This window comes from Staurois parvus, unplaced genomic scaffold (assembly GCF_062004578.1).
Source record: "Staurois parvus isolate SC_StPar_1 unplaced genomic scaffold, SC_StPar_1.0 ptg000019l, whole genome shotgun sequence".
NCBI classification, from domain to species: Eukaryota; Metazoa; Chordata; class Amphibia; order Anura; family Ranidae; genus Staurois; species Staurois parvus.
In genome coordinates this window covers 24,330,030-24,348,271 of record NW_028317815.1, presented here as the reverse complement: position 1 = coordinate 24,348,271, position 18,242 = coordinate 24,330,030, and the positions used below count along the sequence as shown (strand labels likewise).

At 39.4% G+C, this 18,242-nt stretch overlaps 1 protein-coding gene across 2 annotated transcripts in view; it reads left to right on the top strand.

The window, feature by feature from the left end:
- HGF (hepatocyte growth factor) overlaps nucleotides 1–18,242 on the top strand; it is a 184,853-nt gene that overhangs the window by 120,463 nt on the left and 46,148 nt on the right. For both annotated transcript variants that reach the window (XM_089685857.1, XM_089685861.1), the window contains exon 9: nucleotides 3,269–3,396. In XM_089685857.1, coding sequence (XP_089541983.1) covers nucleotides 3,269–3,396 — 128 coding nt within the window. The remainder of the gene's footprint in view (nucleotides 1–3,268; nucleotides 3,397–18,242) is intronic.

Genomic DNA, 18,242 nt, shown 5'->3' with positions numbered 1-18,242 from the left:
GTACTAAATGTACAGAAATAATTAAAAAAAAAAAAAAATATATATATATCTATAGTCAAACCTAGCTTGCTGTTTTTATTATAACGGGGAACAATCAGAGCTCCTGTCAGGTTTACCATCAGAAAAAAGTGAGGGATGTCTCTTTTAAGGAGCCCTAGATAGCAATAAAACCTGACAGGGGTTCTGACATTTCCCGTTCAGTCCAAAACAAAAACAAACTTTTGGGTATAGTTACACTTTATGGTTCACTTGCTTTTTTCTTAGTGTATAAAAAGAAGAATTCACATAATGCTTTTAAGGCTTTGGCATATAAATCTCCATAAATATTTATGATGTTTTGGTATTTTTACTACAGTTTATTTAATTGTCATATTGAAAATCTGCAATTATTTTTGAAATCTTAATTTCAGAATAAAACTAGTTGTTATAATATTTGCAATCATTAAAATGATGAATAGGTACTGACATGCAGGCATGATTATGTTTTATATCACACATCCCTTATCTCTCCATCAGTTGTAGAATATTGTGAATTTCTGGCTTTGGATAAGTAGATTTGAATACATAATGTGCATTTAATTGCGACATAAACTTTATCTTGCAAAAAACATGTGCCTTTGGAACAAAGCAATAGTTACTCATACATGACATGTAACACTGTTCACAGTAATATTAATGTGTTCTTTTATATCAGTTGTATTCTTAATTACAGCACATTCATAACAGTATTCTAAATAAGATCCATGTGTGTCTTAAAGAACATTTTCAGGCAATAATTGAAATTAACCAATTAGCTGCTAGTGCTACCCACTGCTATCCAAAACTTCACTTTTAGTGTAATCAAAATGACACTGGAGTGTGAAGATTTGCTCTACTATAGGCTGTGCATGCAAGGCAACAAATGACACCATGCAATGATATGATGAATGCACACCTTATGCAGGTGAAACAAGCAAGGCACAGGTGAAAAGGATTATAACACCTTTAATGTCCTTTATCCAATGGCTTGCATTTGTTAAAAATAAAAATAAAATTCTGCTATAAAATAAACTACAAAAATTTTTAACTACCGTATTTTCCGGCATATAAGGCGACTGGGTGTATAAGACGACCCCCTAATTTTCCAGTTAAAACATAGGTTTTGAGCTATAATACCCATATAAGACTACCCCCCTTCCGAGGCAACACCATTTAAAAACATCAGATGTTTAATTGAAATGGTTATGACTTACCGGTACTTAAAATCCTTCAAAATCCTCATGTTCATCCTCTGACATCATAAGTTCATGAATGACATCTTGTGATACATTTGTAAGACAGTCATCATATGGATCAAATTCCAAATCAGATGGTTACCGCTGGATGTGCGATAATACGATAGCTTCGGCTACATACAGTATACAGTATATATACAGACCGCTGGATGTGCAGTAATGTACATACAGTATACCGCGCTGAGCCAAGCTGGCTCAAAACAAATGTCCCTATGACAGATTAATCTGTCAGCCCGCTGGATGTGCGGTATATACAGTATACTGAGTATATACCACTGTGGTATATACAGTATACTGAGCCAAGCTATTTCAAAATGTACTGGTACGTCCCTACGGTAATCAGCCCGCTGAATGTGTGTATGTACAGTAGCTGAGGCTACATACAGTATACGCTGGGCCAATCACGGCGAGCGATGTATTCTACTAATGAATACAAAGCCTGCTCGGATTGGCTGAGGTTGTGACATCATCAGCCCACCTCTCTGACTCAGCCAATCCGAGCAGGCTTTGTATTCATTAGTAGAATACATCACTCGCCGTGATTGGTCCAGTGTATACTGTATGTAGCCGCAGCTACCGTACATACACGCATCCAGCGGGCTGATTACAGTAGGGACGTACCGGTACGTTTTGAAACCGCTTGGCTCAGCGCAGTATACTGTATATACCGCACATCCATCAGGCTGACAGATTAATCTGTCATAGGGACATTTGTTTTGAGCCAGCTTGGCTCAGCGCAGCATACTGTATGTACAGTATTACCAGACATCCAGCCAGCTTGACCCAAACAAACTCAAGGTTCACATTTTATACCCCGCGTATAAGACGACCCCCAATTTTTGGGGTATATTTTTAAGTATAAAAAGTAGTCTTATACGCCAGAAAATACTGTACTTTTTACATTTATAAATGACCACTGACATTTGTGCTTTAGATTAGGATCTAATAGTTATTTATATGTCTACTGTTCCAGGGGCGGACTGAAAACTCATGGGGCCCCCGGGCAATAGGGGATCATGGGGCCTCTGTGTCCTTGCCCACACTCAAAGCACACCCAAAAAAGCCTATAAAAAGGTACCAGGGGCATTTCCTGGGCCCCCCTACTGACCCCAGGCCCTCGGGCAGTGCCCGAGTGCTCGAATGGTCAGTCCGCGCCTGTACTGTTCCTATATGGAACACATATTGTAAATTGAATTGTTGTGTTTTGAGTTATACTGTTATTTATACACCAACAAGAAAAATCAGCACTGTATCATATGACAATTACCAACCATAGTAATAAATGTTTTTTTCATGGAGGTTTCATGAGTTTATTTTTTGCATTCTGAAATCTCACATGGACAACTAGACTGCCAAAAAGTGCTACTAGTACCAACTGAAAAATTAATGTACAGTAAATGAATGTAGGAGTCTACCAGTGTCTGTATTACTATTACAGTGTAAAACAAATTCAGTGTGGGTTCGGCCTTCTTGAGCAATGTACATTAACCAGAGTCAAGCACATAGTGGTGCAGAGGGACAACATTAACTGGTCTGTAGTACAGGAAGATACTGCACAGAGGCAAATTTACTAGATTACTGCACAAATCTAAAAAATACACAAAGCACACCAAGATTCAAATAAACTCTGGCATTTAGGCAATGTACGTCTATCATGGAGTTCAGCTTTAAACGAACCTGTCACACCCAAACATGTTTTATTTATACTATTGACTCAACGCAAAGCTTCTTCTGTGCCACCAACCTTGGTACACACAGCATGCAATTCTCAGCCTGAGCTCTGTCTTAGAGTTCTAACATGTTACCCAAAATCTCTAAATTCAGTGTGGATTCCTTTTGTATTTCCTTCTGAAGTAACATCTACCATTCTAAACCTTTAATAAGACTTATATCTTTATTGATAGCCTTTTTTAAAAAATTGTCAATAATAAAATAATACATGTTTACTTTTTATTTATAAAAACAAATGGTGTATTTGCCTTTTATTTTTTCAGGGACTTAAGAGAAAATTATTGTAGAAATCCCGATGGGTCTGAGTCTCCGTGGTGTTTCACTACAGATCCGAATATTCGAACTGGTCATTGCTCTCAGATACCAAAATGTGATACTGCCACGCATCAAGGTAACTCATAACATTATAGATTGTTAACATGTTTCACTCATATGTATGTATATCACCACTTTATGTATGATACTTGTGTACCTTGCATAATGTAAATATAAGCATGGTGTGGCCAAATATGAGTTTCAGTTGGTTGATGTTTGAGTCTTTCAGGTGTATCTTCAACTACTTCAAATACTGAAAAAAAAAATGCTAAGAAGTATAAATTGCATGCATCTAGAGCTACCCGCACATTAAAAATCAGCAGTCTACAGTCTCTCCATTATGCTTAAATTCCAGATGAGGGCAGCTACTCTGGCTACTTCTCCTCCTTTGAAGGTCCATGGAGGGGCGGGGCCACAGTCCACATCCCCATCCTGGGGAACAGTAAACTCATGCTAAAGAAAGCACAAGGTGGCAGAGTCTCCAAGTAACCTACCTTGTGTGCAGGTCAGTGTTCGCCAGGCCACCAGCAACTTAGTGTGTGAGCTCTGCTGTATTCTATACCAGACAATGTACAGTAAGAAGTGTGACAATGAATGTGCTCATACACTAGGTGCTATTCCCTATGTATAATAACACTAATCTCTATACACTGAGTGCTATTACCTATATATAACTAGGTGTACAGATATCAGTGTTATATGTAGGTAATAGCACTCAGTGTATAGAGATCAGTGTTTTATATAGGGAATATCACTTAATGTACCAGGGGAGAACTGACCATTTATTTAAGAATGCCCGGATGGCAGGGGGATTTTGTGTGGCGAGGAAGGAGGGGGCGATTACAACGATGCACTGTGTTTTTATTTCTATTTGCACCAACTGAAAGCTGGACTCTCTCCCTCTCCCTTCCACTGGCTTTCAGCTGCTGCAGGGAGAATAACAGATACAGTGCATCATTATGTAATTGCCCCCACCCTGCAGCACCAATCTTATCCACCCCCCCCTGCATGCATGCCCCCTCTACCCCCGCAACTCCACCAGCTTCCCGGCTGCTGGGGGGAAAAGGGGGAATCCGAATCCCTAGGATGGAGAGCAGGATGGGCAACCTAACTGGCTAATAGGAATGTACTTGAGGGAGGAAGGGGTGGGCAAGCTACAATACTACCAGAATGTGTCAAAGCTTTGCCTGATCAGAACAGTTTTGCATCCATGCATAGCAAGGGTACACAAGGGGAATCCTAATACTCAGGATGGAGAGCAGGATAAAGAGCTGGTAAATATTTCATTATTCTGGTCCGTTCCTGTAGTAAATGGACACAGTAAGTGTTCAGTACCGATCACTCTTGTGTCCATTTGTGTTATATGGTAAATAATTAATAGGGGGGGCGACACTATGTTTTAGCGCACCAGGTGACAACAACCCTAGTGAGGTCACTGATGATTGGCAACCTAACTGGCTAATTGGAATGTACTTGAGGTAGAATGGGGTGGGCAAGCTACAATACTACCAGAAACTGTCAAAACTTTGCCTGATCAGAGCAGTCCGGCAGCCTAGCAGTGGGACTGCATGCTGTTTCAGATATACTGTATGCAGGCACATAGGTACTTAATATCTATCAGCAACTTTTTATTTTTTTAAATGACTCTGTCACTTTAAGTGATAGCAGACACTCCTTAAACAAGTATGTGAAGAAATATTCAAGCACCCAGAAAAGTTAACAATAAGTATCTTTTTACTAACTAAACATATGAGATAAAATAGCTTTGCAATCTTGGTAACATTGAAATATATATTTATACATTAAAGAGATTTTAGAAGGATGAAACAAGCAGGAAAACTACCCTTTGGTAAAGAACTCAATGACTAATCCTAGCTTGAGGCCTAAAAGTGATTAGTGTGAGAGAGGTCATGGTATAAGTGGCAAGCATGGATTATTTATTTGGCTATGATGTGTCTGACAATGTAAAGTCATTTACAGACTACATACAATAGAGAGAAGCAATATACATGAGTCCCCATCTGGGCTTCTACAGATCTGCAGGTACAATGAGCAGTGATAATAATAATTATCATGTACAGATTCTGTATGTACTGTAAGTGAAAGCTATTTCTATAGTTGGTGTTAAAAGATCAGGTAGACTTTCCACCTACAGGTAGCCAGTCAAAATAATATTTTTTTTCTATCGCACCAGTATCAAATCACAAAACAACAGAAGTTATAATATTTATCATTTAACTCAATTAAGCTGGGGTACTTGGTTATGTTTTTTGTAACCGAACTGTGTTTGTAAGAAAGTTTGGAGAAAGCTGGAGTGCAATGTTCGTGTTCACTTATGTTTATTGCTAGGTTTGCTTTGCATTGTGTTTCTTCAAATGCAATAAAGCATATGTCTGTGCTGCCCTGAACTTCTTTTGTAGTTGTGTGCAGGTTTTGAAATTTAGTAATGACAGTATATCATTTCTGAGTTACAGTGGAAATCCAGATTCAACACAAAAAACAGTTAATATACAAACATTTACTGTTTTACGTACCAAAATATTTGAATTTTTCCAGCTATTCCTATGCCATGCAACAGTGAAAATCTGAAACATCACCCTGCTGCTTATTGGTTTACTATTGCTACGTTCTGGGTTAGCATCTTGTGTAAGCTCAGTGGATAGATGTGTTTAAAGAAGAATTCCAGGTATGACATTTTTACATGCAATACCAAACCTGTGGCATCCTTCTAGAAATTGGAAAGATACCACTAGTCCAGTGACCTCCACTAGCTTCTGGGCTGAGAGACTGCCTTGCTGCATTCTGAACACAAGAGGTCAGCTGTTCAGCGTAGGTGCCATTTAGAGAATGCTTTACATTTCCTCAATGAATGCAAAGTGTTCCCTGATTGGATAAGGTATCATTCATTCAATGAGAGAATGCTTTGCATTCACTGAGAAAATGCAGAGCATCCTCTGAATATCCCCTGGGCCAACTGGGTGACCTTCTGTGTTCAGAATGTAGCAGGGCAGACACTCAGCACAGGACCCAGAAGCAAGAGGAGATCGCTGGAATAGTTGAGTCTACTATAGTGGTTTCCAGATTCTAGAGGGAACCCACAGGTATGGTATATGCTTAGTTACATTCATTCAAGTTGGACCATGCAAAAGTGCCTTACTTGGAATTCTTCTTAATGCCCAATAAATAATCTTGGGTTCTTTCGTTGACAGAGGAAGCTACAAAAGATAATAACTGCGTAACACTCATTGTAGCACAAGAAAAACAAAACAGAACATAATAATAAATCCATTGTCAGGTAAAATAGTAAGCACATATGCATTTCAACTGTGCATTTACCAGTTAGTCTAGATTTCCACTATAACTTTCCTAACAACCCTACTGTGAGGAGGCATGCACTGTATGTTGTGTGCCGAAATTCTAAGCTGTTGTTACTGGTGGCACAGTGGCTAGTATATCTAGTGGCTAATATATCCAATATATCTACTGCAAAGCTAATCACAGGGGGCATACAGTGGGGAACTTTTACTGTGAGCGTGCATACTGTAGATCAATTGTTGGGCAACTGTAAAATGTGAATTTTTTAAGATCACTCTAAAGGAAATCTGTGGTTTTCCTGGGTGGCATGATGATTCAATGGCATCAGCACTGGTAAAGTGGTTCTAAATTATTCATTTGCATTAAAGAAAAAAACCTTCCCCCCCGTCCGCTTGTGCTTGCACTTGTACTGCAGACGGGCAAAAGCTACTGGTAGAGTGGCGGTAAAGCTGTGCGCCACCTGCAACTGGACACAGCAGAATGAAGATCCAGGTAATCGGGACTTGGTAATTATGAGATCGCAATGCGATCACATGATCACAATGTTAGCTAAGCTGATTCATAAGAGCTTTGCTTCTCTTCCTACTTGCCTTCCACCCACCAGAAATGTGCAGGCAAGCAACGGATCTGGGCAAAGCAACGTACCCTTAAGTCACTTTCTATTTTCAGGTGTGAGCATGCATGCGTGTGCCCCCCCACTGCCCCCCGTCAATCCAGGGAAAGAAGAGACAACACCACACTGAGTAAAAGCCTAAATTTTACACACACACTCGTTAGATTAGCGCATTTAACCCTTTGATCGCCCCTATTACCCTTTGATCGCCGCTGTCACCCAGATAGTGCCATTAGTACAGTGTCAGTGTATAGAATGTTTCACTAATCACTGTATCACTGCCACTAACGACATCAGATAGCGTCAGGGCCAGCTAGCGTTAGATTGCCTGAACACTCTTGCACTCATGCTATAGGTTGCTTATCACCACCATTACTAGTACAGTGTTTGTAAGGATCAATATATTGATCACAAACAGAAACATACTAGTGGCCCCTTAGTATAATGTCCCCAAAACCAGTGTTAGCAGGATCACCCCCTTCATTGCCAGCACTAACATTTAGCCCTTCTGCTGTTTTTCACAGAAAATTTGTATCAATTCATTGTGGGCCAAAGCAATTTATACACACAACAATACATCACCTCTCACCCAAATTAAGCTCTTTCCAGACAATTAACATAAAAACCTATCATGCTTTCCAAATGTAAAACTTTTTTTGGGCCTAACTCTGAACATGGGCATTACAAAAAAGAATGAATTGCAGTCGTATTGCTCCACAGACCCGATTCATCATATATCTATGCTCTCTGTGTATATGCCCAAGGACCAGCAATGTACTGGTACGTTGCTGGACATTGTGTGGTTAAACCAGGATGATGCCTTCAGCTACAGGCATCATCCTGGCATTGTTTTTATCAGCTGGTGGTCAGCTTTCATGTAAAAGTAATCCTGGTGGATAATTAACAGCTGGATTGCTTTTACAAGCAGCGGGAAGGGACAACTCCCTCCCCCCCGCAGACTTCCACGGCTTTCCTGGGCTCTCCCTTCCCACTGGGAAACCCGAGAGTGCATCCAGCAGATATGCTGGCTGACCATAGAGCTGATCGCAGACCAGAATGGTTCCAGTCAAGAAAATGGAAGCTATAAGCATTTCATCATTTCAGTTTTTGCCAGATATAAACAGCGGCATTTTTAAATTGGGAAAGCATCTGATCAGATGCTTTAAGGGCAGAGGAGAGATGTAGAGTCTAATAGACCCCAGATTTCTCAGAAAAGAGTACCTGTCACTGCCTATTGCTATCACAGGGGATATTTACATTCTCTGTGATGACAATAAAAGTGAATTTAAAAAAAGAAAGGGCCTTTATTTTCTCTACATACTCCTCTGGCCCCAGTTTTTTGTAATCCTGAATTCACTCCTGGTTTAACACCATCTGTGTTTCACTGGTGGATCAATAAGGGCTTTTTGCGTATTGGGGACTATTTGGATGGACTTCGTCCATATTCTCTCCAATATTTTCAAACACAGTACCACCTGCCTTCTAGCAAAATGTTTTATTATCAAATTATGTCTTTTGTCACTAGCAAACTTAAATTACTAACGGAACCCTGTACGCTCACCCCTCTCGAGGTCTCCTGTGGGGCTAAGGGGACGGTGAAAGGTCGCCTGTCTAATATATATGCTTCCCTTGTTGATCCAAATATTAAGCTCTGTTATATGGTACATTGGGAAAGGGATTTAAATATTTCTCTGGAGCTGGACACTTGGCGGAATACGGCTGATCTAAAATCTCGATTAACACTACACTCATTGAATCTAACTACAAAATGCTTCTTCTGTGGTATCTGGTCCCTACACGTCTTGCTAAAATGTACCCTTCTGTGTCACCCAGCTGTTTTCGACATTGTGGACAAGAGGGTACTATGCTCCACATATGGTGGAAATGCCCTGTGGCGACTAGGTTTTGGATCCGTTTATTTAACTTCCTTTATTCGGTAACAGGGGTTAATATTCGTCGATCCCCTGAAATAGCTCTATTTAATTTATTGCCCACTGATATTCCTAAGAAATCGGTTAAACTTATTCTTTATATCCTGTTGGCGGTGAGAATTATGATAGACAAATGTTGGAAACAGTCAACAATTTCTCTGGAAGCAGAAACTTAATTGGATTATAATTAATGAAAAACTTACTGGTATACTTAACAACAATACTTCTAAATTTAGGAGCACTTAGAATCCATGGATTCTGAATATTTCTTCTATTTAACGGACTCTTGGCTGGCCCTCTCTCTTACTTTTTTTTTCTGGGTTTTATTCTTTACTTTCTTCTTCAGTTCTTTCCTCATTTTTTTGTTCCTATACTTTTGTCTATTATTTTAATGATATTATTCATACCACCTTGTTTATGGAGCAATTTGCTCATAATCGACCAAACTTTGTTTATGCTACCAGTGTATTCCTCATTTATTGGTTGATTCTGTTGTTATGTTGTTACACATTGTACTTGAATTTATTGTCTTATTGTTTTGCAGCTCGTCATGTTGGTGGGTTGCATTTCTTGTCTTTCTGTATAATGTTTCTAAAAATTCTTAATAAACATATTGAAATATAAAAAAATGATAGGGAAAATAAATATCTTTTAAAAAGTCACTCCTCCCCCTGTGCTTGAGCGCAAAGGCAAACACAAGCGTCGGTCCCATGTCGGTATGTAAACTGAGATTGCACCATGCATGTGGTGTATCACAGAGAACATCAGATCGAGGGTAGTAATTATAGCTCTATACCTCGTGTGAATCTAAAGTGGTAATCTGTAAAGGCTTTTAAAGCATCACTTGTGGATAATAAAAATGTAAGTAGTTTTTCGCCGTTGTATTGGTGTGCACAATTTTAAAGCATGTCATACCATCATCTTTTATATTTTATCAAACAATTGGGCAAGATGGGCACAATTAACTAAGCGGTATTTATCGCATCTGAGTATGTGGCAAGATTCCGCAACGCTACTAAAATACCACATGAGCTATTTTATCAAGGCATGCAGTATTTTAGTAGTGAAAACCATGCGTAAATTTTTCAGCTCTCAGCAGGGGTTCCCCACTGACAGCTGAATTTGAAAAAAAACTACCAGCAATTAAAAAGTAATTTAAAAAAACGGTGTAGGGGTCCCCCCCCAAGATCCATACCAGGCCCTTATCTGAACATGCAGCTCGGCAGGTCAGAAAAGGGAGGTGACGAGCGAGCGCCCCCTCCTGATCCATACCAGGCCACATGCCCTCAACATGGAGGTTGATTTGGGGCTGGGGGTTGAGGGGGACAAGGGCCTTTTCCCCACAACCCCGGCTGGTGGTTGTGGGAGTCTGTGGGAGGGGGGACTTATCAGAATCTGGAAGCCCCCTTTAACAAGGGGGTCCCCAGATCCTGCCCCCCATGTGAATCAGAATGGGGTACATGCTACCACTACCCATTCACATAAAAAAAAAGTGTAGTGTAAAAAAAGACAGGAGACAGTCTTTGACAAGTCCTTTATTAAAAGAAGAAAAATAAAAGAATGTCCCCCGTGACATCACCCATGTGACCCCACCCCTTGTGACATCATCGCTCCAGCATGCCTCGGTTGTGGAGCTGTCAGACAGAGGGAGCCAACATCAAGACAGAGCATTTTTTTTTTCTGGGTGGGTGGCGGGCATGTAATTGATGTTGGGTCTACTTCGGGGGACATTCTTTTAATAAATGACTTGTCAAAGACTGTGTCCTGTCTTTTTTTACATTACACTTTTGTTTGCTAATGGGTAGCGGTACCATGTACCCCATACTCATTCACATGGGGGGGCTGGGATCTGGGGACCCCCTTGTTAAAGGGGGCTTCCAGATTCCGATAAGCCTCCCACCCGCAGACCCCCACAACCCTTGGCCAGGGTTGTGGAGAAGAGGCCCGTGTCCCCCTCAACATGGGGACAAGGTGCTTTTGGGGGGGAGACCCCTGCCCCAAAGCACCCCCCCATGTTGAGGGCATGTGGCCTAGTATGGATCAAGAGGGGGGCTACTCCCTCGCCCCCCTCCTTTCCTGACTTGCCTGGCTGTATGCTCGGACAAGGGTCTGGTATGGATTTTGGGGGGGACCCCACAACATTGTTTTAAACATTTTGGTGTGTGGGTTACCCTCAAAACACATACCAGACCTGAAGGACTTGATATGAATGGAGGGAGGAACCACTCAACTTTTTTATTATTTTTTAATTACCGGCAATTTTTTTTTTTTTTTACATCCAGATGTCAGCGGGGAACCCAGCTGACAGCTGATGATTCTTAGGTTGTTAAGGACTCCGTGGCCACCCATTCCTTAACAACCCATTAGAGTACTGACAGATACTGCACATACCAGTACATAACGCATGCCGGGACCACTACTTAATTACCGCACACATTTAATTATTTATTTCCTTTTGTGAATTGACTTTAAGGTCTTTTTATGCGGTATTTACTGAGCATTTTTGCTATTTATGGTAAATACCGCATACTAGCAATAGTGAATTGACATTTTCAGTATCACATGTGATATGTGGTCATGTGACTAACTTAACTCATGCTATAACCTTTAGTGAGTTGACACTTATATTATGTTTTGTGCATTAAAATTCAGAAAAAGTGTATTTTTTCCAAAACATTTGATTTGAAAAATTGCTGCGCAAATACTGTGTAACATAAAAAATTACAATACCCACTGTTTTATTCTCCAGGGCATTTGATTTAAAAACATACATAATGTTTGGGGGTTCAAAGTAATTTTCTAGCCAAAAAAATGTTTTTTTCATATAAACAAAAAGTGTCAGAAAAGGCTTGGTCTTCAAGTGGTTAGAAGAATTGGTGATGTGTGGCATAAGCTTCTAATGTTGACCCTGAAATGCTAGGATAGTAGAAGAAACCCCCCCCCAATGACCCCTTTTTGGAAAGTAGACACTCCAAGGTATTTGCTTAGGGGCATGATGAGTATTTTGCAGATCTCATTTGTTGCCACAAGGTTTTGGAAAATAAGGAAAGAAAATGAAAACTTATTTTTCCTTTCTTTTTTTCTTTTTCAAAACCCTGTAACAAAAAAATGATATCTGCAAAATACTCACCATGCCTCTTATCAAATTTCTTTGAGTGTGTACTTTCCAAAAAGGGGTCATTTGAGGGGCTGTTTGTACTATCCTGGCATTTTAGGGCTTCCGAAACTGTGATAGGTAGTGAGGAAGTGATATGAGGAAATATGCCCTTTGGAAGCGTGAAGGTGATCATTGGGTTTTGGGGGCCTGTAAGTAAAAAAAAAAATTGTAATTTTCCAAAAATTTGTGGCAAAAAATAAAATCTTCCTTGGACTCAAAATTCCTCTCAGAAAATTCCTTGAGGTGTCTACTTTGTAAAAAGGGATCATTTGGACGTTTTTTTTTTTTTTACTGCCCTGGCATTTTAGTACCTCAAGAAATGTGATGGGCACTCAGAAAGTAAAAGGCATATTATAACAAATAATATATATAGATAGATAGACACCATAGTTTGTAGATGCTACAACTTTCACACAAGCCAATTAATATACACGTATTGGGATTTCTTTTTTACTTAAGACATGTAGCAGAATACATTTTGACCTAAATTTATGACTAAATTTGAGTTTATTGAATTTGAATTTATTTGGTGATCAAATACCAAAAAAGAAAGCATTATTTTGTGTGAAAAGAAGGCACAAATTGCCTTTGGGTACAGCATTGCATGACCGTGCAATTATAGTTGAAATAGAGCAGTGTCGAATAGCAAAACAATGGCCTGGTCAGGAAAGGAGTAAAATCTTCCAGGGCTGAAGTGGTTATAGTTGCCTGAACCTGATCTTGATCCAATGATGTACATAAGGTCAGTGGCTCTCCCAGCTCTATCGCTCCTCACTGGACAGATTGATTGCAGTGGGATCCATTGGCTGCTGCTCCTGTCAATCAATTCCTATGATGAGGTAGCAGGGCCAAGCATTTGACACCTGCACCGGGGCTTGGCGTGAGCCCACATGTGTGTCACCATAGAGAGCGGCTTTCTATGGTGGCACACAGAGAAGAAGAGGAGCCAAGGGAGCTGATAGGAGAGGATTGGGCTGCTCTGTGCAAAACCACTGCACATAGCAGGTAAGTAAAACATGTTATTTGAATTTTAAAAAATTGTAAACTTTAATATAACTTTCAAGTCACTGATACTGAACAAGTAAGTGGTTTAGGATCTCTGACTTTGCTCTTACACTCCTGACCTGTATGGCTCTGCCAGTGTTTATTTTATTGAAACCAGGAACAGCCAGGTAACTAGTATTATAAGAAGATGGTAAGCAATAGAAGTCACTGTATCCATCTCATTGTAAATTGCCTTTAATATTTTGGGATCCTGTATTGAACACAGGTTGATGTTTTTAATCTTCAAGATGTCATTATCAGTTGATTAAATGTAATACGGTATGAATGTGTTGGTCTTATAACTTACATTTTTAATACAAAGGTCTATTCTGACCTTAGAAGCATAAATGAAGTCACATTAATGATGCTTCCATTGTTTTACATTTAATCAATCATGAGTGTTAAAAAGAAAGGCAGCGTGTAATCTCTTGAATGCCAAAGGCTTATAAAACCTGATCTTTAGTTTAATTTTGTACTCAAAAATATATGGCAGGTTCTCAGAGACACCACCTGTTAGTTTTCAATTACAGGATGGCAAAGTAAAAGAAATTATTTTGCTTTTATGGGTCTCTACCTTCTAAACACTGTGGGGCTGATTTGCTAAAGGCAAATAGACTGTTCTCTTTGCAAGGAAATTGCACTTTGCAAGGGAATTTGCCCCAGAGATTAGTGAATGAGGTGAAGCACTGCTGACTTCCATCATCCAACCATGTGCTAGCAAACATGTTTTTTTTTCATTTGCTTTGAATAGTATTGGCTATTGTTTGCAAAGTGAGACTTAAGCGCATTCACTAAGCTCTCAGGAAAATTCCGGCAAAGGTGCAACTTTCATTGATAATACAGCAACACTTTTGAGAGGTTTCAGAATGTTCAGGCATCTCTCTCTTACACCGTCCTCCTTTTCCCTGTGTCACCTATGTCCTTCCCCCCACCTCTGCAACCAACTCCTCCATCTCTTTAAGCAACTGTGTGCTGCTTTCTTTCACAAAGCTGTTACATGCTGCTTTGTTTGCATTTTCTTCAGGCAATGGTCATGTGACAAAAAAAGTTTGTATAGCAACTGATGCAAAGAGTGTCAGGAGCACACTTCCAACCCGCTTCTTGCTGTGCATTTGTGTAATCACTCAAAAGTAATTGTCTACTGGGTGCCGCTGAGATCAAAAACAAGATGGCAGCATCCAGAAACAATTCCACAGTGTTTTGAAACACATGAAAGGAGAGATCATTTGGGCCTTATATAGTGACAACAATAAGACAACAATAAACTATAGCCTATAGCGCCTGGTATTCCCAGGTGGGTGGTCTCCCTTTCAAGTACTAACCAGGCCCAACCCTTCTTAGCCTCTGAGATCAGACAAGATCAGGCGCATTCAGGGTGATGTGGCTGTATATATTTAATAAATACGGTATATACTGTAATGGCATAAGGAAAAAAAGGACACCGCACTGCTCTGATACACTGTACATGTGGGGTACAGGAACTGAAATTCCTATCTATGGTAGGTGGAAAGACAAAGGCGCACATATGCTGTATAGTGAAAAAAGGAAAATAATCATCGCTGATCATACTACACATACTAATTGTTAGAATAACTCAGCTTTTACTATTTAAGTTGATATACAGCTGAGTGTGTTGCTTACTCCCATCAGTACCGGGCACCAGTACATGGCACAGTTAGATTCTTTGTGATAAGAAAACACAAGGGAAAATGAACCTACCAGGTGGAAATTGAAAAAAAAGTTGGAGAGCATACAGGTATAAAAATAGCTTAGTTGTGCAATTTAACAATTGTACTATTCACATATCCTAGAAATTATTGAACATGTTTAGAAGCATACAAATATACATAAAATAGTGCCAAGCAGTACTCAATCATAATATATAAATGTGAATATATGCATAAATGTGAAATTAAACCAGATTTAAAAATTATCATAAATTAAATAAATAGTAAAAGAAATGTGGAGTGACGTTACCGGTTTCCTCCAACACATTGCATCAGATCATTTGATTTCTTCAGGGTCCATAGTGCCCCGGTCCAAAGTACTAAGGAGGATGGAACTGGATTGTGGAGCTTCTGAATACTGGAGTGAAGATCGCTGCTGTGGCTTTTAAAAAACCCCAAATAGAGGGTGTATATGACCTAATATAAGTTAGGTCCAGTTATAAGGTGAGAGCAGAAGTATTATGGTGATGGGATTTGCACTTTTGATGAACTACATATTCTAAGTCACTGGTGAAGGTGTGTAGATATTGAAGTTAGAAGGTTTATGAAGTATTGCTGATACATCTTGAGAATGTGTAATGAGGTTTAAAGTGGTACACATGGACAAATTGGGTACACATGTGCGCTACCTTATAGTTTTGTCATTTTTTAGAGAAACTGTGTGAATTTATAGGAGAAATGCATGAACACTTAGTTTTTTCATTTCTTTATTTCATTGATGTATGGTTTTTGAATCTTTTTCACATTTATGCATATATTCATATTAATATATTGTGGTTGAGTACTGCGCAGCACTATTTTCCGTATATTTGTATTATTAATCCTTGAGGGAACACATGAGTGTTTACTTCTTTCACCTTGAGACATTTTTTTTAGTGATTGCACTTGGGTATTATTTGTTGTTTTTTCATACAGTATGTTTAGAAGCATGCCAATGTGAATTCAAAGAGCAAGAAGAAAGGATGTGTCCTTTGGTTTAACAAAAATGTTTTTCAAGTGAATGTGAGGATTTCTTTGTTGAAAGGCAAGTGTCAACATGGAAACATAACTCAGTTTAGTAGAACTGAAAGACAGAAGTGAAGAAATATTGATGAATGGGGCAGGAGTTCAGAATTAATGAGCAGAGGAGGTAAAGTGCTAAAAACTGAGAGAAGGATGGACAGCACTCATCTAAACATGCACCAAAGAGTTTTTAATGGTCAATAGGAAGGTTAATGAAAGCAAAGGTGAGACAAAAATCATTCTTCTTGGGAGACATTCATCTTTTGTGATGGAATCAGCAGTATGAATTTGCACACTCACTTCACTTACTATTCTTGACTACAAAGCCTGCAGAAAAGAACCATAATAAAACCCAGAGTCATCACAATACTTCTTTTAACCCACACTGTAATTATTGCCTAGTGGCATGAAATCAGTGAGGAACAGTGTGGGTGATTCAGTATAGCTTTTTGTGGTAATACTGCTGTGTTGGGGAGTCTAGCACTGAAATCATGTAACCCATGCAACACTTTCAGAGAAAATCTGTTGTGCGGCAGATTTAAAAAAATGCTATTTTGTGACCTGTTTCTAATATATTGCTATGGCTGTGCCAAATTCATTAAGAAATATCACCTTTTCGCAGTTAAGGAAACAGTTTTTAAAGAAGAATTAAGACCAATGTTATGTTGGAGAAATTTGTAGCAATTCTGGCGCACTGGCGCATTGTGACAAATTTATGTATGTTTCTGATTCAGGCATTTTGGGGTAGCCCCAATTAAAGCGCTAGTGACCTACCTAGAGATAGGTGGTCATTAAATGACGGTGAGTGTAAATCCATGTGGGGCACCAGTCTGAGCACAGTGAAGCACTTGTCACCTTAATACGGAGTTTACTATTAAGGATTCAACACGTTTGCACTTTATTTGCACATATTGGGACTGCACTAAAAGTTTTTTATAGATATGTATTGGTTATTATGATTATCAATATAATTAACTGTTCTGTGTCTCACACCATTTATGCGCGGTCCATATGGTATATTTTGTAACTTTGTGTCTATTAGTTCACAATTAGGACTTCTGTATCACACATTTATTTTTGTACACAGGTTTATTTCATAAGCGTAGCAGCATTTTTTCAGTTTTCACTTTTTTATGTTACACGATTTTAGAGCAATTGTTTATCAAACTCCTATTTTCTCTAGAAAATACACTAAAATTAATTTTAGGGTACTCAAATGCAATATAGTACCCAGTTTTTGGTACATTTAAAAAATGAGGTTGCTTCTAGTTAGGTCACTAGCTTGGAGTTAACAGTAAATGGTGGTTCTAGATTTATTGTTCTCACACCAGCATGTTAGCTGTCCTAATTTTCATATGCAGGTGCACCCAATGCTCACATTTAAGATAAGTGCGTGTACATGGGGGCAGGGGGCTTAATTTTTTTTGGTGATTATGTGTTACTTTAATTTTAAACTTTATTGCTAACACATAGAGGGCTGGCAATCCCCCTATATAATAGTATAATGCTGGTGACAAGTCCTTTTTAAGGAGACATCAGTATTCTGTTAGTCCCCTAATGCCACCTCAGCATGCCAGTACAGTTAATCAAGTAATCAAGCACAGATCATGCTTGATTAGCTGTCTCCCCAGCCACAGCAGCTGGGGAAAACAGCTCTGACGAATGCTTGTCACTTTGGGATTCATTCCCCAGGAGGATTGGCAAACAAATGGTCACTGAGTACCCTTTTCTCTACCTGCTGACACGAACATCCCAGGCCCGCAAATGGGACAGCAGAGCCCAGGATACACAGTGGGAGTGCTGAACTTTCCGCTAGTTTTGGAAGTGATTGGGCAGCTTCAGTGTGCTGATTTGTCTTTCACTGTCAAATCACAGTTTGTGGGAGGACCAAGACCTCTAACTGTTACCTAACTGCATTAGAGAAAAAAACTTCGATCTTTCTCTGTGATGCCTGGCAAAGCTGCATAAATCCCAGGACTAGATGGACAGAAAAACAACCTGTCACAGATCAGCAGCAAAGCTGATCTGTGTCTATTGGTTTTTCTACCTTTGCTGCACAGGTCTAGGAGCTTTGGACATTGCTGGAACCCTCCTTCTATGGCAGCAACACATAGAGTCCTCACCAAGAGTGTC